Source organism: Mixophyes fleayi, chromosome 1 (genome assembly GCF_038048845.1).
Source record: "Mixophyes fleayi isolate aMixFle1 chromosome 1, aMixFle1.hap1, whole genome shotgun sequence".
NCBI lineage: Eukaryota > Metazoa > Chordata > Amphibia > Anura > Limnodynastidae > Mixophyes > Mixophyes fleayi.
The window spans coordinates 243510729-243533925 of NC_134402.1; the positions used below are offsets into that span (position 1 = coordinate 243510729).

General features: G+C 40.0%; 1 protein-coding gene across 6 annotated transcripts in view; it reads left to right on the forward strand.

The window, feature by feature from the left end:
• Positions 1–23197, forward strand: part of DOCK8 (dedicator of cytokinesis 8) — a 149805-nt gene that overhangs the window by 39318 nt on the left and 87290 nt on the right. For all 6 annotated transcript variants that reach the window (XM_075208617.1, XM_075208596.1, XM_075208606.1 and 3 more), the window contains 9 exons: positions 706–826; positions 4721–4933; positions 5549–5634; positions 13681–13747; positions 14015–14164; positions 14410–14490; positions 20825–20984; positions 21666–21802; positions 22574–22661. In XM_075208617.1, the coding sequence (XP_075064718.1) occupies positions 706–826; positions 4721–4933; positions 5549–5634; positions 13681–13747; positions 14015–14164; positions 14410–14490; positions 20825–20984; positions 21666–21802; positions 22574–22661 (1103 nt within the window). The remainder of the gene's footprint in view (positions 1–705; positions 827–4720; positions 4934–5548; positions 5635–13680; positions 13748–14014; positions 14165–14409; positions 14491–20824; positions 20985–21665; positions 21803–22573; positions 22662–23197) is intronic.

Here is a 23197-nt window from a genome sequence, read left to right on the forward strand (position 1 = left end):
AATGGATCCTATTGAAAGCACATGGACCTATGTCTACTATCTGTGTCTATCAGGAGCAGAGCCAATTAAATCCCCATTGGACCCTAGGCAAACAACTGGTTTGGGCCACCTTCCCTCCTACGTTTAAAAAACCCCAAAACACTAAAATGGATTAGAGTAATCTAGGCCCCTCAGTTTCCACAGAGATCTAGGCTCTGCTTAGGAGACATGGAAGAATGAAGAACAAATGGGGAATGGGGGTTGTGGACTACTCAGAAAACAGGGAACCTGCCCCTAGATGTACAATTTCCATCACTGTACTTAATTTACATGATTTTGTGGCAAAAAAAACAAAATCTCATTTTAACATGTGGATCCACTCAGCAAGGGACGACCTCAAACTTTTCCTATCAGAAAATGCAAACGTTTGTATCCCTGCAGGGGCCATCACCTTGTCATGTAATCCTTGCACTTATCTGTAGCACCGCAAGACTACCGTAAGCACATAATGTCACATAACAGTATCTGCATTGTGCTTTTGCAATTTTCCACATTTGTAAATGAGCATCACTGTTTGCTTATTTCTTGGTTATAATGCATGTACCTTTCTACTTTTCTTTTATAAATGTATTTAGATTTTAATATTTTGGTTTATAAAGAGCAATATGTTAGAGCAATATATGTGTTTTTTAAACACCATTAAAAAATTTTTTTTGTCTCTTTTAGGAATCAAGAAAACTCTGGCACAAGCAATTTTAGCAGAAGTGGGTCTAGAAAGGACTTCCAGAAAACTCTTCAGAAACAGATATTTGAGTCTGATGAAACAGAGTCCAGACAAGATGAACAGGTATCTTTCCATGAACAGTATTTTATGCATGTTCTAGTGGCAAACCACTCAGAGTTCCAAACTGAGTGAACTCTGCATATCTTAAGCTATGTACACACTACACAGTTTTCATCCAATAATCAGCTAAATCAGCCGACATACGACCGCTCGTTCAAAAGTCGGGTCAGTGAGCGCAGTGACACGATGGTCGAAAGTCTGCCCAAATGGACGATTGTCGCCTCATTTGGTTGGTCGTACCGTTTAATATTTTCGTTCCAATCTCGTTTCCGTTGTGTAGTGTGTATAAACTTCCGACCGATCCACAACAGTGAGTACGAAATTACAGTCATTGCTCACGACAACATGGTTGTAAAAAGTCGCTAAAGGGACGTCCGCTCTTCCCTTTATCGTCCTAAACAAGGCTAGTGTGTATGCAGTCCATGGACCGAGCGATCGGACCATCGATCGCATGTAAAATTGCTTGGCATAAAAAGTTGGTTGAAATTTCTGTAGTGTGTACCTAGCTTTAGTTATACTCACCCTTGTTCTTCATTCAGCGTCCCCTTTTGTGGGGACATTGAATGAAAAACTGCTGTTCTGCTGTCCCTGCCGCTTCCATTACTTTGTATAGTGGAGTCTGTATAGTGGAGTCGGCGGGTAGATGAGTCATCTGATCACGGGATGATGATGTAACTCCCAGTCTCTGATAGTCAGGGATTGCGATGCTGCAGTGATGATACCAGCCTATCAGTGACATTTTCTCAAAATACTCCATGGTAGGTAAGTTTCCTTCTAGTTTAGGTAGAAATAGGATCAAAAATAAAATGACACCTCCAGACAGTATATAAGGCAGATCCTCCTCTTTGAATTTATTAATATTTATTTCCGGCACAATTTGCAAAGGTATTTTTTCTTTTTTTCTTTTTTAAGATCCACTCTTCCCCTGCTTCTTTGAGTAACCTTCCAAGCTCTCTCTGAAAACTATAAACATATCGAACATGGGTGGAAAAGTGATCTGCCATTGAGTATTTTGAGGAAAAGGAATTAATAATAACTATAACTCTTTGTTTTTTCCTCCATGGCAACCATCACAATGGGATGTACCCAATCAATATACTATGCTGGGCTGCAAAAGAACAGATCAGACATGTATTTTGCATAATGGAGAACTTATTTAGTAGCTGTTTGAACAACATATACAGTACATTGACGATAAGGCATCCAGATGATAATGACTAGCAATGGTATGGATAGATATCCATCTAGCTGCTTTGCAAAGTTCTGTTGCTGAAGCCTGAGCCTTTCTTTCCCAAGATGTTGCTGCCGCTTGTGTGTAGTGTCTCAGTATCTCTGGCACTTTACTTCCATTCCTCTTGCATGTCAGTGTAATTCCTTCTGTGGTCCATCTGAAAGTGGTATAATTAGAAGAAGCACACCCTTTCTATGGTCCTGTAGGAAGCACAGACATGTGTTCCATTCTTCTAAAGCCTTCTGTCCTGGATAAATTTATGGATATGGCTGTAACCAAGTCCAATGAGTGCAGTTTTCTTTTTATCAACATTTTGTGGACAAAAAGATGGCAGTACGACCCCCTGATTAATGTATAATGTAGATGCTACTTTTGGCAGAAACATTTTTTCGGCTCTTAAGCACTATCTGCGTATATATTCTGAAAGGGTTCCTTTCAACACAGTCTTACTAGTCCTCCATCTACGAGCAGAAGTAACCGACAATATGACCACCTCCATTAGTGTCATATATCTCAGAGAAACCTCTTGTAGTAGTTCAGAAGAATCAGACATCAGAGTGTTAAAAACAAAGCTGAGGTCCCACAGAGCCACAAAGGACCTGGCAGAGGGACGGATCCTCTTAACTGCTTGGAAAAAAATAATAATCATTTCCTCTGACGTATTTTGCCATCTAAATAGATACCTGGTGCTAAAACTTGTACTTTGAGCAAAGATTTGTCAAGACCCTTGCTGAATCCGTCCTGCAGGAAGTCAAGGATCTTTGGAAGAGTCACTGCAGTTGGATTGTATTTAGACCCACACCACATCATAAACCTTTTCCAAACTCTGTGATTGGTCAATGGCTCCGATACTTCCTGTCTGAGAAGCTCCTGCTCAATCTCCATGCCATCAAAGTTAGTTGTTCTGGATTTGGAACCTGCGATTAATGAAGGCCACTAGCGTCATGTTGTCTGTGGTATAGCACTTTTAATTGAAGATGAAAGTGCTGACTTGCATTCCACAATGCTCTCACTTCCAAGACATTTACGTGACTTTTTTCATGTTTAGTTACCACGTCCCTTGTGCAGTTTGTTCCAGAAGATGGACTCCCAAGCCTATGATGCTGGAAGCCTTCTTGAGTATTACCCACTCTTGCTCCAAAAGTGACACTCCTCTTGCCTTCAACTTTGCCACCAGCTGAGACTCCTTTGTGATTCTTCACAGTTTGATGGTATGATTCAGATAGAACTGATTGTGGTCCCACTGAGTCAGTAGTTCCAGGTGGATACTCCACATGTGCCACCTTGCCCACTAAATTGTAGAGAAAAAAACATTTCTAACAAGATAGTTGATGTGCAAGGGATAGGATCTTGATTCACCTTTCTTCTGATAGAGACACCTTGTTTTGTAAGGTATTTATCAGGACCCTCAGAAGCTTGTTGTGATGGGATAAGATGGCTTTTTGTCCTGCTCATCTTCTTGCATAAACAATATCACTTGAGCTGTCTTACACTTGACAATGTGCTCTGTGCCGTTGGCCATGAGGATAAAAATTCCATGAAAATGTGTTTTGCAAGGACAAACCGGTTGAGTCTATTTAAGTCCCTAACAGGCTCTTGACAAATTTCTGACAAGGAAGAGTCTGGTATAAATACCTGGGCCCTCTTGACCTGCGCCTTTCTTAAAGTTTTTAGACTGTTGTTAAGGCTTCCAACTCCACTGAGGCTGATGGATTTGTGGATCAGACAACAAATTTTTTTTTGGATCTCTTTCTTGTAACCATTCCTTACAATGTCCAAAAAGCATTCGTCTGTGACAGAGTGGGTCCATTTCCGCACATTGTGTGATTCTGCCCCGTGAAGTACATCTAGTTCATATGGAACTTGCTGGCTATCTAGCAGCCTATATAGTCATGCAGGGATGCAGACTGTTAGTGGTAGCTTAGGCCATTGGCTAATAACAATTAGCATGTAAAGCATGTTTATGAGCTCATAAATGCATGTTTTTGGTTCTAGTTAAGGAATGTGAAACAAATACTTGTGACAACTTTTTAAAGTGTGAACCTCAAAAGGAAAAATGTCCCAAAGGGGAATCTGTAGACTGCACGCTTGTTCTGTTGCACAGCCTGCATATGAATAATAACTGAGACTGTTTAACACTTCAGAAGGTTTTGCAGCTATCTATAACAGGTAACTTCCTTGTTCTATAGTCAGGCTACATTGTTTCCTACAAAGTCCCACATGTTGAAGGCAGTTACAATGATATCATGTTCAATAATTAAATGTGGAAAGTATGTGACATAAAAGTTCTGGACCGAGAGTCATCGTTATAACTGTTGAATCTAATTATAAAGATTTAATACAAATATTAGATATAGCGAATTGTTTTTAAGCTATGAAAAGTGATGCTTATTTCCAGGTATCAATATATTTCAGCAAAAACACTGACAAATTCTAGGAATGTTTTCTTATTATTCACTGTGCATCTAACATGTTAATGCTGCACTGTCAAACAACCCTTTCTCCATGTTCTTTTGCTGGATCAGTGAATGGGCAATTGGCATAGCTGAAAAAATGGTAAGCTTAAGAGAATTAAATATATATCTTTGCCACCCTGTAATCATCTTGATAATTCACCATACATTTCTGTCTCTATATTGCCAGTAATGTGCTTTGTACTTTTTTAGGCTGAAGCAGGTGTTATTGCGGGGTTATCTGGTGAATCTGGAAAAACTACTCTCACTTCCTGTGACTTTGACTTGCGAGGATTAAATCCAGAAAGTCGTTTGAAGAACCTTCTCCAGCTTACCAATGTGGAGGAACTGGAGAGGCAATGCGAGGAAGGTCGCAAAGTCAACAGACAAGCAGAGTTTTTTGCACTCAGCCCTCCAATGGATGAGGTATTGTTATATTTCTTACTTAGTAGTTTTGTGCAAAGTCTACCAAGCTGCAAAACCAACCTTTTTTCATATTTAAGAGCATTTGGTCATTTCTGAGCTAGAACTGATAAAACAGCTGGTCTAGAATACCTAAGATAGCACTTTCAAATGTAATTTAATTTAAAGTACAGTTATCAATTATTGGAGACAGCTAGTTTGTGGTATGCAACAATAGTCATGAGAATACAGTCTGTCAATGCACAAGGAGGCAATGACATCACTGAGAACAAATATTAATAAGGCATTGGCTCATAATGAATTCATAGGCTGCAATCGCAAGAGTATTGGCTCAACTCATTAAATGGTTACATCTTATTCTTATATCATACATTGTTATGTTATCATTGTTTTTATGGTGATGTTTGCTGGTATGAATAAAAATTTTATACAATTATTAAAATATGTAACAAAGTGTTACTTTTAGCTATTACTACTAGTAGATGGTAAACTCAAAATAGCACTTTTTTGTTACAGAGATACATAGCCATGTGAATGTTTGCAGATACAAGTGCTTTCTGTATTTTTTTATATTTCCAATGTGACTTGGATATAATCTGTCACTATATTCTCTTTCAGGAAGATACTGTTGAAATCCGTCCTTTACCAGATTGTCCAAAGGAACACATGGGATACAGGATTATGGTCAAGCTACATACTTTAAAGTACAGTATTGCAATATTATGCCCTTTAATATCATAGATCCCCTTTCCTGTGGGTGCAGTGCCAGTTGTACAGAGGTCTGCCCAGCTCTTCCCGGAAGATGCATAATTTTGCAACCCTTGCAGACATCACCTTCTTGAGATATATGCCTTTCCTGTACATGCATCCACCACTTTTGAATGAAGATGTAAAGTTGCAGTGCAGAAAGCTATGGGTGGTAGATATCTGGAACTACAGTGATGCCAGGAAAATAACATGACTGGAGATGGATCCCATATACATTTTCTGATTTACAGTAGTTAAACTGATTTCCTATGAAAATCATCTGTAAACAAATTATCTCACACATTCTCTTTATCGGCCCCCTGTATCTCTCCCTCACTCCCTCTCTTTTATTTTCTTTCTGCCCCCCAGCATCTCTCTTTTTCTATGTATGGGTCTGACGTAGAGTTGGACGCAATTTACACTTAGATCGTACCACAAGTACCAGCATGCCCTGGCACCCACCTGTAGTGCATCAGGGGAAAATGTAAATAAAACACAGACAAAGGTGTAAAAACTAGATTATTTCAATTAAAAACACCCCAAAACACCCCTCATTCAACCTCTTTATTTCTCACCTAGATCCAGGCTCTTCATCTGTAATAAATCCAGGGATCCTGGGCTTGGCAAGATAAAAACCCTCACAAGCGATGTAATACTAGCTCCCATCAACAATGAGCTCTTAGCATCAGTTCAATCATATATATAACATGGGGATTAACGACGACTTGAATTCAGGCCGTGGGGAAATTGACTTAGGGCAGGTTTGACATTGCAGCACGTGGAGCTGGGTTTCCCTACTAAAGTGCCACCAGCCCAGGCTGGCAAAGCCTAATGCTTGTAATAGTAAATTCTGGTGGACCCCACGCCTTTTGTCACGCATATTTTGCTTGTAGCAGCATAGGCTGACAGCACAAGTGGTTAGTGAAGCTGTTTGGGTGGGGGGCTCTCTGTTTTTTTGTTTCATTTATTATTTTTTTACTACAGCAATAGCCATCATCATCAACTCAGATGTTGCACCATGAGAAAGAACTAGAGATGGTCACTGACCCCCGTGTTTTGGTTTTGGATTCGGTTTTGGATCTGGATTACCGTCGTGTTTTGGTTTTGGTTTTGGTTTTGCAAAACCTCCATTGCGTGTTTTGGTTTTGGTTTTGGTTTTGTTTGGTTTTGTTTTGCTATTTTTTGGGAAAATCCATGTTTTTGGGCCTAAATTAACCCAATTTAGTGCTCCAACTGTTTTAGAGACAAGTAATCTAATTGTTGAGGTAATAAATCATCCCAAAAAACAGTTTAATTCTTCGTTGGTAGGCCTATTCTACACACAAAACAGATTGTCTTCCTCTCCATCTATGCATATTGGCAATGCAGCCATCGTCTTTGAATGTATATTACACCCTACACTTATAGTTAAATATGTAAAGAAATGGAAAAAGCCAGTTTGGTTTCTGTCTCTCAAGGCCCCCCTCCACTTGTATAAAATACCAAAAAATTCAGCCATTATAGACTGTACAATATTAATTGACATGGAGAAAGCCAGTTTGGTTTCTGTCTCTCAAGGCCCCCCTCCACTTGTATAAAATACCCAAAAATTCAGCCATTATAGACTGTACAATATTAATTGACATGGAGAAAGCCAGTTTGGTTTCTGTCTCTCTAGGCCCCCCTCCACTTGTATAAAATACTAAAAAATTCAGCCATTATAGACTGTACAATATTAATTGACATGGAGAAAGCCAGTTTGGTTTCTGTCTCTCTAGGCCCCCCTCCACTTGTATAAAATACTAAAAAATTCAGCCATTATAGACTGTACAATATTAATTGACATGGAGAAAGCCAGTTTGGTTTCTGTCTCTCTAGGCCCCCCTCCACTTGTATAAAATACTAAAAAATTCAGCCATTATAGACTGTACAATATTAATTGACATGGAGAAAGCCAGTTTGGTTTCTGTCTCTCTAGGCCCCCCTCCACTTGTATAAAATACTAAAAAATTCAGCCATTATAGACTGTACAATATTAATTGACATGGAGAAAGACAGTTTGGTTTCTGTCTCTCTAGGCCCCCCTCCACTTGTATAAAATACTAAAAAATTCAGCCATTATAGACTGTACAATATTAATTGACATGGAGAAAGCCAGTTTGGTTTCTGTCTCTCTAGGCCCCCCTCCACTTGTATAAAATACTAAAAAATTCAGCCATTATAGACTGTACAATATTATGAAAAATGGACAAAGCCAGTTTAGGGTCACTCTGTCTATGACACCCTACCCTTAAGGATAAATTGCCCTAACAGCAGCCTTTCAAGATGGTATGTGATATGGAAATGCCACAAGTCCCTTTCCTCTTTGGGGGTAGATTGCACCCTACACTTACATAGAAAGTTTTAAAAAGATGTTATCGGCATCATCTTCAGCTTCATCCTCACCCTCATCAGTGTTATCGTCATCATCACAGACTATCAATTCATCGCCGCTTGAATCCGCCATTAGAGAACAGTCAGTGCTTGCATGTCTTGGATGGTGAAGGCCTTCCTCGTGGAAGATGTAGTTCATTTTTATAAACATCATTTTCTCCACATTTTTGGGAAGTAACCTTCTACGGCGATCACTGACTAAGTTCCCTGCTGTGCTGAACACTCGTTCAGAGTACACACTGGAGGGTGGGCAGCTTAGGTATTGCAAAGCAAGTTTGTACATGGGTTTCCAAATAGCTTGCTTTTCTTCCCAGTAAGGAAAGGGACTGTCTGACATTTCCATATCAACTACCTCTTGAAAGTAATCCTCCACCATCCTTTGCATGTTTATACTCATATTGGATGGACTTATGGGCAAAGTGACACTTTTTTTTGAAAAATCCTTCAAACCAGCCCAGATGTTAAATTGTTCTCGTCTGCCCCCTGTGTCTTCCCTGCTTCTTTTTTGGAAATTTAATTTTTTACGAGCAACAGCTTGAGAAAGTGAAGGAGGACACGTCGTCAAGCCGAGGCCCAGTTCAGCGGCCAACTTGCTGAGCAATAGCTCCTTGCAAAAGTTCACATCTCGCTCATTTACAAGTAAAGACTCAATGTAGGTTTTAAACCTTGGATCAAGCACAGTGGCCAAAACGTACTGATCCGAGTTCAAGATCTTAATAACTCGAGGATCATTGTGAAGCGAATTAAGTACTTGATCGACAAGGCCAACATACTTTGCTGAATTGCTTGCTTTCAGCTCCTCCTTCATTTTCTCAAGCTGCTTTTCCAATAGTCTAATTAAAGGAATGACTTGGCTCAAACTAGCAGAGTCTGCACTGACCTCACATGTCACAACTTCAAATGGTTTCAGCACCTTGCACAGCACTGAAAGGATTCCCCACTGTGCAAGAGTGAAATACATCCCCCCTCCTTTCCCAATGTCATGACTTGTGCAATATGCTTGGATGGCTTTGCGCTGTTCCTCCATCCTCTGAAGCATGTACAGGGTGGAATTCCACCGAGTTACCACCTCTTGCTTAAGTTGGTGGCAGGGCAAGTTAAACTGCTCTTGGAGCTGCTGTAATCTCCTACATGCTGTGGCTGAATGCCTGAAATGGCCTGAAATTTTACGGGCCACCGAAAGCATCTCCTGCACCTCACGGTTGTTTCGTAGGAAGCTCTGCACCACCAAGTTGATGGTGTGAGCAAAACAGGGAATATGTTGGAAATCACCCAGCTGTAATGCTCGCACTATATTGTTGGCGTTATCTGAAATGACATACCCTGGGGAGAGTCCGAGTGGTATAAGCCATGCATCAATCACATCTCTCAGTTTGCGTAACAAATTGTCAGCCGTATGCCTGTTAGTGAAGCCGGTGATACAAAGAGTGGCCTGCCTGTGACAAATGTTACGTAGTGGTGTACATGCTGCTGCTGTTCCTGCTGGTGAAGGTGAATGACCAACCCAGTGGGCTGTCACAGTCATATAGTCTTTGGTTTGGCCACTTCCACTTGTCCACATATCTGTGGTTAAGTGAACAGTGGGCAGAATGGCATTTTTCAGCGCAATCTCTACATTTTTACACACTTTTTGGTATAGTTGTGGAATAGCTTTACGGGAGAAATGGTGTCGCGATGGAATTCTGTAACGCGGACACAAAACCTCAATTAACTGTGAAAAACCAGCTGCGTTTATGGTGGAGATTGGACGCAGATCTAACACTAACATTGCAGCCATGGCGTCTGTGATTCGCTTGGCGACTGGGTGACTGCTGTCATATTTGCTTCCCCTCGCAAAGGATTGTTTCACAGTTAATTGCTGAAATGTAGGACTGCTCATTTTATTCACCTGCCTCTGGGATGACGATTCACCCCCAGCAGCAGCAACAGCAGCAGCAGGACTAACGCTTTCTTCAGAGGAATCAATAATAGTGCCGGAGTCATCCAGCCTTAAGTGGGATGCCGGGCTAACTCCGAGCGCTACTGAGGATATTGATGAGGATGGTGTGGTGGGTGTATTTTGTGGCCGTCGGTATGTCGGTGAGCGGAGGGTCTTAGCTGATGAGGGAGTGCTTGTATTCTTTTGGGAAGAACTTTCAGCTTTTCCCAACACTTTGCCATGAACTCTCGTTAAATGGCGTAACATAGACGAGGTTCCAAGATGGTTAAGGTCCCTCCCTCGACTGACTGTGGCTTCACATACACTACAAATGGCTATACAATTGTTGTCTGGATTTGGGTAGAAATAATTCCACACATAAGAAGTGGATTTTTTTGTTTTATGCCCAGGCATGACAATGGCCTTTTTCTTGTCACGTGCCAGAACTGCTGCCACTGGTGCAGGACTTACACAAACAACCTCATCCTCATCAACATCCTCATTAGCGCCCTCGTCGCCTACACAAATCTCCCCCTCATCCTCTTCTAATTCCAAAGTGGCATCCTCAATTTGGGTATCACCGGCTACACTCGGGCTATTAAGGCACACATCAGCAGAATGCTCACGATTAGACATCCCACTGTTGGATGGACTCTCCACAGGGATTGTTGTCATTTGTGAATCAGAGCAAATATTCTCCTGTAATGCCTCACTGGTATCTTGCAGCTCAGCTTTGACGCGTAACAGTAGTTGTGCACCAATTGTAGGCTGGGTAACTTTTTGGGATCTGCCACTAATAGCCAAAGGTGAAGGCCTCATTCTCTCTTTGCCACTGCGTGTGTAGAATGGCATGCTTGCAATTTTTTTTTTATCGTCACTTAACTTTTGCTCAGTTACACTTCGTTTTCGCTTCAATACAGTAAATTTTTTTTTGGTTTTTGTTTTTTGCACTAATTTGAAAACACTCTGTTGTTTGACATCGCCTTGGCCAGATGACGTACTGGGAACACTAACATCAGGACTGGTGACAGAACCTGGTTGCTCATTTAGATCATATGTGGACTGCTTTGAATCCATTGCGTAGATACTGCTGACAGATATGACTTTTGACAGCCAGAAATATTAATGCACAATTAGGGAGGACACCCCAAAAACACAGAGGAGTGCTAAAATTTATTGAGTAGATACTGCTGACAGATATGACTTTTGACAGCCAGAAATATTAATGCACAATTAGAGAGGACACCCCAAAAACACTGAGGAGTGCTTAAAATTATTGAGTAGATACTGCTGACAGATATGACTTTTGACAGCCAGAAATATTAATGCACAATTAGAGAGGACACCCCAAAAACACTGAGGAGTGCTAACATTTATTGAGTAGATACTGCTGACAGATATGACTTTTGACAGCCAGAAATATTAATGCACAATTAGGGAGGACACCCCAAAAACACAGAGGAGTGCTAAAATTTATTGAGTAGATACTGCTGACAGATATGACTTTTGACAGCCAGAAATATTAATGCACAATTAGAGAGGACACCCCAAAAACACTGAGGAGTGCTTAAAATTATTGAGTAGATACTGCTGACAGATATGACTTTTGACAGCCAGAAATATTAATGCACAATTAGGGAGGACACCCCAAAAACACAGAGGAGTGCTAAAATTTATTGAGTAGATACTGCTGACAGATATGACTTTTGACAGCCAGAAATATTAATGCACAATTAGAGAGGACACCCCAAAAACACTGAGGAGTGCTTAAAATTATTGAGTAGATACTGCTGACAGATATGACTTTTGACAGCCAGAAATATTAATGCACAATTAGAGAGGACACCCCAAAAACACTGAGGAGTGCTTAAAATTATTGAGTAGATACTGCTGACAGATATGACTTTTGACAGCCAGAAATATTAATGCACAATTAGAGAGGACACCCCAAAAACACTGAGGAGTGCTAACATTTATTGAGTAGATACTGCTGACAGATATGACTTTTGACAGCCAGAAATATTAATGCACAATTATGGGGGACAACCCAAAAGCGCTGGGGAGTGCCAAATATGAAGAAAAAATAATAAACCTCTATCCTCCTCTCTGCACTAGCGATTTTGGTTAGAGCAATTGCAAGAACAATATTGTATTCTTTCTCTGTCCCTGCTCTAATTAGCCTATGACTACACCCTGCTCTCTCCCTCTGTCAAATGGCGATGGATTGCTGTGGAGGCGTGTATTTATAAAGTTGAAGTATCGCGAGAACCGAGTCCCGAGATCCGACGACGTCACAATGACGTTCGGCCTCGATTTGGATTCGGAATTGGCGGGAGAGTACCGAGCTGCTCAGCTCGGTACTCGGATACCCAAAGTTCGGGTGGGTTCGGTTCTCGGAGAACCGGACCCGCCCATCTCTAGAAAGAACCCACAATTGATATGTCTCCTAGAGACATATTTGTGTCTACCTCCCACTGAGCATAGCACGTAAAGAGCTAGGGTCACCCACACTACCTCCCCTGTTCCGACTCTACATGAGGCCCTATATACAGTATATAAACTCTCTTTATCACTCTCTTTATCTCGCCTTCTCTCTCTGAGAAATACTTCTGTTATGTTTCACACTTGTTAATAAAATGAATCATAAATTAGTCATATATTAATGTCTCATTCCAGAACAGAACAAATGATTTTCCCCAAAGCAAACTATGTATCTATAACTATATATAATTAATGAAATTTAATTGTACATTAGTTTCCTCAATGATTAATTTAAACTGGAAGTGTGCACTTTTCTACCGCAACCTAGTGCTCCAGGTGGACCGAAGCTTCTCAGTGACACCAGCGCGTCTGTGTGGGGAAGGATTTTGTTTTTTCACAGGACCACTGTATTTTCTATCAGCGCTTCAATTTACTTCTTTTTTCATTTTCTTTAATTTTACTACTGCTCTAAAAGTACCACCTAACTGCCATGCTTTTAAAATACAAAAAAGAGGGCTATTTACTACCATTGCTGAAATAAATATGCACTAGCCTAGAGGGATAAATCTGCAACTAGCTTTTTTTATGTCTAGTGCAGGTTATGTTGGATTTTCACAGGCCACTGCTGCCATTTAACATAAACGCTGTATGTCAGGATCAGTGTCTGAAATTAGCCATAAACGTAGGTGGCCAAATTGGACAAGAACCTACTTTTTGGCACAAAGAAAGGACAGTTTCGAAGAGGCCTGTTATTCAATTTGCGCACACGGGCCTATCATATTTGCCGACATGCCTGATAATGAACCAATAAATTTCAATTGGGTTATTTTCAGGCACAAGGATATTTTGGGTCTCACAACTTGTGTAATCGGGCCAGTTGCCTAATATTAGTGCCATTATAATAACCTTTGTGGCCAGCTTTAAACATTGAAAGCCAATGTGACATTTGTTGCTATGCATGTGCACCTTTAAGAATTATTAGTAAAAGCCCTTGCATACCTTTTATTGCTCTAACACTGTTTCATAAGACATGGCAAAACACTGCAATATGTTTTTATGCATTTATGCCAATGTAATACATATCTATGTTTACTACATATTTATTGCCCACTTTGTACTTTGGAAAGTGTTGTCTTTGTAATATAGAGTATACATTACTAAAAGGACTTTCCTCTTCCTCTTTTATGAACAGATTTGACATTGACATTGAGCCACTATTTGCGAGTATTGCACTATATGATTCTAAAGAAAGAAAAAAGGTAACAAAATGTCATTCTCTGGAATAGTGTACGTGCTAAAATGTTCTGCATAGCAATGTTGTTTACACACAATACAGGCATATCCTGAATTGCTTCATGGATTTACTATGGTTTACTTTACTAACAACATAGAATCAGTTTTTGCATTTCTGTTGTGTGACACAACGCCTTTCAGTGATTTAAATAGCTAAAAAGAGACATTTAAGATGTGTTATAGAGCACACTTTTTATGCAATTAGAATGCTGCTTCTTTTTTTTTTTTACTAGATCTCAGAGAATTTTCATTGCGATTTAAACTCAGATGTGTTCAAGCAATATCTGCGGGCTCATACACCCAGCGTGGCCCCTTCCAGCCAAGCAAGGACTGCATTGTTCTCCATTACCTATCCTTCTCAAGATATCTTCCTAGTTATTAAGGTAAGCATAGTGCACGTCTGTGTGTCTTCAATTCTACAGTGATTCAGCCTGGAGGATCCATAAGGTGTATTGAATTCAGTGAGATGTTGCCAGATGGCAAAAGATGTGGCTTAAGTTCTGGAGTAATCTTCAACTGAAAAGTGGCTCTAAAATAAAAATGACACATTTATGCAGTTAGAATAATATTGGCAGCATTTATTCTGGTGTTTTTTTACAGAATTTTAACAGATTGTTTTTTCTTACAGATTGAAAAAGTTCTACAGCAAGGAGAGATCTCGGAGTGTTCTGAACCATACATGGTGTTAAAAGAGAGCGATGGGGGAAAAGTATGTTACCCAAACTGTGTGTGTATATATATATATATATATATATATATATATATTCTTTCTTTCTTATGGCTCTGTTCTTTGATGGTTCACCTCCAACCGCTTCTTCTCTGTGCCCACTTCTGGCTTCTCCCCATCCCCCCCCATAGGACTCTGTTCTTGGCCCCCTTGACTACCTCACCCTCTCTCATTTGTGCTCCTCTTGCCCTCGATCCCCTCCACTGACACACCCTTGTGCCTGTTGTCTGTTTGCCCTTCCTCTGTGTTCTAAGTTCTCACGAGCAGGACGCTCAACCCTCCTGTCTCTATACCTATTACTTCTGTTCCAGCTACACTGATACTTGAAATGCTTGGAGCTCTTCTAGTCTTGGTAGTATTTGTTTACTGTTCTGTGCTGTATACCCTGTTTGGTCTACTGTTTGTAATCTGTATGGCGCTGCGGAAATCTTGTGGAGCCTTATAAATAAAGCATAATAATAATACAATACACACAACTGGTTGCACTCACATATTGTCTTCACACAGAGTTTAGTCCTCATTCCAGCTGGACCAATTAGAAGCCTATGACAGCTTTAATATTGACTGATGACGCTTCTGTCCTACAGCCACACACACTTTCCCCACCGTCAGCTATAAACATTATTCTGCTACCATATGTATCAGTGGTTTTTAACATTTAGATTGTAAGCTCACCTGGGCAACCGGAAGTGTACGCAGCCAAGCATTGAGGTGATGTTCATCAGCACTTTGCACAGAATTAAATCTGCCCCATAGATTTGGGAAAGCTACAGTTATAAAATTAATTGCAACTTTAACTATTGAAGTGCTTACTGGTTTAAAATGCCTGCAACTATTTATTTTCTTGGAACAAGCCAGTGATGAGTGTCCTGTATGATATTTGAGATAATATATCCTTTATTGTAAATTAGAAACTGTATTAGAAGTCACAGAGGAGTTCTTCGAACATGTTTTATAGTGTAGTTGAATAAAGAATCAGCACACTATCACAATGTCATTACTAAATGCAATCGGTGGTAAAGGATATCCCGATGCTTGGGATACCGATATCTATTATACCTACAAAAATAAACTGAACACTTCAATAACGACATAATTAAAATGTACACTTACCTTAACCCTGACGGCAGAGATTACCGAAACCACTGCTATGCAACTGCTGCTAAGTGCGTAGATGCTGGATGCCGGCGCTTCATTCTGACATCACCGAAGACAGCGACATCTTCATTTAAAGTGATAAGTTAATGTTAGGGTTAGGGTTAGGTATAGGGTTATGGTTAGGCATTGGGTTATGGTTAGGCATAGGGTTAGTGTTATGGTGCTGATCGTCGGTAACTTACGTGACGTCAGAATGAAGCGCTGGCATCCATCAGCTTTGCCTTTGCCAGCAGTCGCATAGCAGTGGTTTCGATAAGCTCCGCCATCGGGGTTAAGGTAAGTGTACATTTTAATTATGTCATTTTTGAAGCGGCAGGTTTTTTTTGGTAGGTATAGTGGGTGTCGGTATCTCAAGCATTGGGATATCGTACCCAACCCAATGCAATAAACACTGAAATCTGCTGATATTGTTATAATGTACTGGTTCTTTATTCAGCTAAGTTGTTTGGAATGTTTGGAGCCACCACGGACCATGCACTCCTATAAGTATATTTGAGGAGTGCCGGCTGAATTATACTATGACATAATTCTATGGTGACTTCACAGGTTACAGCAGTGAGTGAATTATTCCTTATAATATACAATTTTTCCTAAACTAATTGTGGTTTACAATCTACAGCTATTTAAAACAAACCCATAGCAACCAGCAGTCATGATTAGCTATTGGTCTAGTACTGAACTATTTTATTAAGAACAGGACTAGGGGGCTAAACGCTCAATTTTAACAATTGTATATATGCACAGAGCGGTTCATTAATACTCTTAGGCACCACAGCCTTTCTGGCAAATGCCAGAGTTACCAATTGCCACTCTAGGCCTGAAGATGGTATATTTGAAATGCATTATAAAGATTATTAGAAAACATATATAGATCATTGAACTATGTAACCTAAAATCATCATCATCATCATCATCATCATTTATTTATATAGCGCCAACATATTCCGTAGCGCTTTACAATTGGGGACAAACGTAATAAACTAATAAACAAACTGGGTAAAACAGACAAAGAGGTGAGAAGGCCCTGCTCGCAAGCTTACAATCTATGGGACAATGGATGCTGCATTATCATTATCATCATCATCTACATTTATTTATATAGCGCCAGCAAATTCCATAACGCTTTACAATTGGGAACAAACATTGATAAAATAATACTGGGTAATACATACAGACAGAGAGGTAAGAGAACCCTGCTCGCAAGCTTACAATCTATAGGACAATGGGAGTTAGAAACACAAGGGCATGTGCTACATCATATTGCACAATGGACCAGCTAGAACGCAAAGGTAAAAGTACTGAGTGGGCTGTGTGTGTTGCAATGTTGGTCAGAGGGTTGTTGTCTTGCGTTAGCTGTGTAGAGGATGGTAATAGGGTAATCTAGGGAAATTAAGATGGTGGTTGAGGAATATCATAACCTTGTCTGAAGAGATGGGTTTTCAGTGAACGCTTAAAGGTTTGAAGACTAGAGGAAAGTCTTATTGTGCGTGGGAGGGAATTCCACAAAGTGGGTGCGGCCCGGAAAAAATCCTGTAACCGAGAATGGGAGGATGTGATGAGAGTGGAGGAGAGACATAGATCTTGTGCAGAACGGAGGTGACGAGTGGGGAGATATTTTGAGATAAGTGAGGAGATGTATGTCGGTGCAATTTTGTTGATGGACTTGTATGTTAGTAGAAGAATTTTATATTGGATTCGTTGAAATACAGACAGCCAATGTAGAGACTGACAGAGTGGCTCAGCAGAGGAAAAACGGTTAGTAAGGAAAATCAATCTAGCCGCTGCATGCAAAATAGATTGTAGGGGTTCAAGTCTGACTTTGGGAAGACCAGTAAGGAGGGAATTGCAATAGTCGATGCAGGAGATGATGAGTGCATGAATTAATGTTTTTGCGGTGTCTTGTGTCAGATATGTGCGTATTCTGGAAATGTTCTTTAGGTGTATGTAACATGATTTAAATATAGAGTTGATGTGGGGAATAAATGACAGTTGTGAATCAAGGATTACACCTAGGCAACGAACCTTCGGGGTGGGATTTATGGTCATGTTATCAACAGAAATTGAAATGTCAGGCAGGAAGCTTCTATTTTTGGGTGGGAATATTATTAATTCAGTTTTTGAAAGATTGAGTTTGAGTTGGCGAGAAGACATCCAAGATGAAATGGCAGAAAGACAGTCAGTAACGCGAGACAACACAGATGGTGAAAGATCAGGAGAGGATAGATAGATTTGTGTATCATCCGCATAGAGATGATACTGAAATCCAAAGGAGCTTATTAGTTTTCCAAGAGAAGTGGTGTAGATAGAGAATAGCAGAGGACCTAGGACTGAGCCTTGTGGTGCTCCAACTGATAACGGAAGCGGAGCAGAGGTGGATCCAGAGAAATTAACACTGAAAGAGCGATTAGATAGGTAGGATGAGAACCAGGATAGGACAGTGCCTTCAAGACCTAGGGATTGTAGTGTTTGTATGAGGAGAGAGTGGTCAACAGTGTCAAATGCAGCAGAGAGATCCAGGAGAATTAGAAGAGTGTAATGGTTGTTATTTTTTGCTGTGATCAAATCATTGACAACCTTGGTCAGAGCAGTCTCTGTGGAGTGTTGAGAGCGAAAGCCTGACTGAAGAGGATCCAATAGGTTGTTTGCTGTAAGAAATTGTGTGAGGCGAGTGTAGGCAATTCTCTCGAGAAGCTTGGAGGGGCATGGGAGCTGGGAGATGGGGCGGTAATTTACGAGAGAGTTAGGGTCAGAATTCTGTTTCTTTAAAATGGGAGTAATCACTGCATGCTTGAATAGTGATGGAAAAATACCAGTAGAAAGAGAGAGATTACAGATTTTAGTTAGAGGGGGAATGAGAACAGGAGACAGGGACATACCAATTTGTGAGGGAATGGGATCAAGAGGACAGGAGGTAGAGTAGGAAGATGAGAAGAGAGTAGAAACTTCCTCTTCATTTGTGGGATCAAATGAAGAGAGAGTGTCAGAGGGTGCTACAAAGGAATTTAGCCGATTGCCTGTCAAGGGAGATGATACCATTTCAAGCCTGATCCTTGAAATAGGAAGCAAGATCCTGTGCACTGATGTTAGTTGGAGGATTTGGGGCAGGAGGATTCAGAAGAGAGTTAAATGTGTTAAAGAGGCGTTTGGGGTTAGAAGCCTGAGCATAGATGAGAGATCGGAAGTATGCTTGTTTAGCAGTGTCCAGAGCATTTCTATAGGAGTGGTAGATATCAGTATATGTTATGAAATCATTAGAGGCACAAGATTTACGGCAGTGACGTTCTGCTTTACGAGAAAGTTTTTGTGTTACTTTAGTGTGCCTTGGTTGGCAACGAATTCTACACGAAGTATGTAGTGTCACTGGAGCCACTTGATCCAGGGCAGTTGCTAGGGTTTGATGAAAATGGGGTACTGCCCGATCAGGGGAGGAGAATGTAGAAATTGGGGAGAAAAGGTGTTGGAGAGAGGTGAAAAACTGTTGAAAATCGATAGAGTTGAAATTCCTGTAGTTGTGAGGAGGCTTGGAAGAGTTTGAAACTAGGGAGAGTAAAGAACTGGGGGTGAGCGAGTAGCTAATAAGGTGATGATCCGAGAGGGGGAAAGGAGTGTTTAGGAAATGAGAAACTGAGCATAGTCTAGAGAAAACAAGATCAAGACAGTGGCCATCCTGATGAGTAGCGGATTCAATCCATTGGGAGAGGTCAAGTGAGGAGGTTAGAGAGAGTAGTTTGGAAGCAGCATAGGAACGTGGATTAGAAATAGGGATGTTGAAATCACCCATGATGATGGTGGGGATATCAGTAGATAAGAAGTGAGGGAGCCATGCAGAGAAGTGTTCAAGAAATTGTTGGTGTGGACCAGGGGAGCGATAGATGACAGCAACACGCATAGAGAATGGGTTAAAAATCCTAACAACATGTACTTCAAAAGATGTGAACGTGAGTGATGGGACACTTGGTAGAACTGTGAACGTGCACTGTGAGGAGAGAAGTAGTCCAACCCCCCCTCCTTGTCTGCCTTGAGGTTGTTTGAGAGGAAGAGATCATGAATGGAGGTAAGTTTGTTACAAACAGAACGTGCATTCCAAAGGGCACATTTAAAGGACTTTGGAAGAGAGGGGAGACAGGAGATGCGTTTAAGGTTTGCTGGATTTCTGTAGTGTTCAGATATAAGCGTATTGGAGAATTGAGGGGGACCTGGATTAGGTAATATATCACCAGCTAATAGAAGCAGGGATGAAGAAAGGTAGGTAAGATGATTGTAAGATGTGTGTTTTTTTTAGTTTCTTGTGGCATGGTGCGGCTGTTAAAGTTATTGAATTTAAATAAGAAAACAGTTCATAAGTGTTCACTAGAGGTGAGTGAAGTAATGAAGGGGCAATGTGGACAGAGGTGTGTGTTGCAGGATGGGTGAGAGATGATATAGTCCTAAAGATAATGCCATGAAAAGAGAGAAAGAAAAATATTTTGGCAAGCATTGGGATTTATGAGTCAAATAGCAAAAATGAGGGAATTAAGGAATTACCTAATTGCAATGTCCAGTGTAATCAGATAAGTAGTGCAGAGCTATGCTGCAGCAAATGTAGTTTATCCATGGATGTCTGGATAGTATAGAGTAATGATGTGGGAGTCATGTGGAGGAATGGGTGGAAGTGTTGAAAGGAGAGTAATAAAGAGCAGGTGATTGAATAGCTGAGTTTTTGCAGAGTCATGAGAGAGGAGAGTGGTTCAAAATCAGTATCAATTCTTCCTACTTGTGATGGCAGACAAAGCATTAAGTAGAACTGAGAGCACAGTGATAAGATAGGGGACTGAAATAACTATAGCATGGGTAGGGAGTGGTTGAGCAAGTAGTACAGCAGGCTGATTAAACATAGTGGATTTTGCAGTGAAAACAAACTGACAGATAAAACAAACTTTCATGAAATGCGAAGAAAATAAGATCAGAGTCCAAAACAGTCCTCATGCTGCATGGAGCTTGTAGCCAGGGTGAGTTGAAGACATCAGAGGTAGAATATGGAGTTTCAAAAGAATACTGACTGTAGTCCTTGTGTAGCCGAGTTAATAGGCAGAATGGTCTTCTCCTGTTTCCTCCTGTTTAACTCCGGTATAACTCCGAGTAAAGAATACATTTTGGTTGTTTTAAAACTTTATTGCAGACCAAAGAAAAAATAGAAAAGCTTAAAGGTCAGACGGAAAACTTTTGTCAGCGCTTGGGAAAATATCGGATGCCGTTTGCTTGGGTACCAATCAGTCTCCTAAATTGCATTAATGTTATGACACTGGAAAGAGAAACTCCTGAATCAGATAATGGGAACGGTATGTTTTATCACACTTCTACTCTATGTATGTGATAACGTGCAACATGCACACATTGATATATATATATATATATATATATATATATATATATATATATATTCCAACATATAACTGCATACACAGTCTTTAAAACATAATCTGGCACGTACAGTAGTCAATATATTACTGTCATAATTGTACACTTCTACCCTGTGTTCTATTTGCTTAGAAATAAACCCTTATGTCAGGGATGCACATAGATTTTATTTTCTTAACATTTTTTCAGCGTATCCCTTGTATTATTTGTAATAACAATTGTCAGATTATTAATTTACTTCCCTCTTTGGGGATCTGTAGAGCATTACCCATTCTATGTAACCCTTGTTAACAACATACTGGTGCATATGAACTTCTCATATACTGAAAACAGGATAAGCCCCAACCCTGGATTGTTTCCAACTACATCTACAGTTCTTGAGGGGAATTCCTGTGATTAGTTTTATTTGCATCTGCTGGAAAAAAAATGGTGAAATGTTTATGTACACTGCAAGATTTCCAGTTACTTCAGTATTTCACGCAACATCACAATTGGGGTATTACCAGTTCTGGTTCTAAAGTTTTGTTTGTTCAATATAGTTCATATACAGTGTACTTATCATAAAAACAACTTGCTTCAGATACGTATTTTTACTTTAAAAGGTAAGACCGCAGCTGGTGAGAGGAGATCCTCATTGGGCCCAGCAAGGAGATTTTCTGATCGAGTAAACTCAGTGGATGAAGGCTCAGCATCACCATTCAAGCCAACAACAATTACACAAAACATTTTCTTTAAGCAGGTGAATGACCTATCCCTCTATATTTACAGTGACATAAGGACTAGTTCATTATATGATTGTAAAGAGGTCCTATATAGCACTTTATTCTGAACTAAAGTACTGATCAGGGCTCCCATGTCAACTCCTGAAGGAAAGGACTATTAGATACTGTATTAGCTTGCATGAGTAACTTGCAAACCTAATATCTGACTAGTTGCTGCACAATACATCTGCTAGTAATTAAACTTGTATGATGGTGAGAAGTGTATCTGGAAGTGTTGCTATGGTATAACCACCAGGGGGTAAATTTATCAAGCTGCGAGTTTGAAAAAGTGGAGATGTTGTCTATAGCAACCATTCAGATTCTAGCTGTCATTTTGTAGAATGTACTAAATAAATGATAACTAGAATCTGGTTGCTATAGGCAACATCTCCACTTTTTCAAACCCCCCAGCTTAATAAATTTACCCCCTGGGGTTCAGGGTATGCTACCAGACCTATTAGAAACACCCTCCTCCCTATACTTTTATATATAGCTTTATGATAACATTTGAATTTGTTCTGCGTTACTGCAACCAAAATATATATAAAGCATATATAAAGCATAAAATGTTACAAATACAAGTTATTCTAGCAGACCATTTTCACTCCCTTACAATTAAAAGTTCATACAATGCTCAAAACTATAATTTCTGGATATATTTAGTATTTAGAGATATAAAAGTAAAGGATACATATAACTGTCAGTGTAGGTCTGTTTGTCAGCATGTAACGTCTGCTTGTTTTCCTCAGGAAGGGGACAAACTAAGTGATGAAGACTTATTCAAGCACTTAGCAGATTATAAGAGATCCTTGCAAAGACGGACAAAATGTATACCAGGTGAGGGCAGCAGTGCTGTACAGCTGTATACCAGAGTTGACGGTGAGCCTGGTGATTATGATCTCATTAAAAAAGCGTCCAGTATTTTCCATAGCTCTGCCCTGTTAGTGAGTAATATGTGAACTCAGGGAATGATTATGATGTGTTCCATTGAGATGCTGTAAAATCAGTGGAAGCATGAGATTGTTTTGTTGTTTGTTAGGGAGTTGTTTGTTAAATCACCTTTGCTGAATAGTATTAATGTGTCTGCTTGCTCCACCTACTGTTATGACATAATTTATTTTAAATGGGCTTTACAAAGACTAGCAACAAGAATTTAAAAAGAAGTTAATATGCTGTCTTCAAACCTAATTCTTTACCGGGTTTGCTTTAATTCATATGTATTTACATTAGCTGACAAATCACACAGGTATTGCGATAAGCCGCATGCAGTTTGCATCTTTTAAATCCGTCACACAACAGATGCAATTTTATACACACTGCAAATTAATAAATACTGCGGTTTATACTGCATCTGATTGATGGCGGTTTCAAGT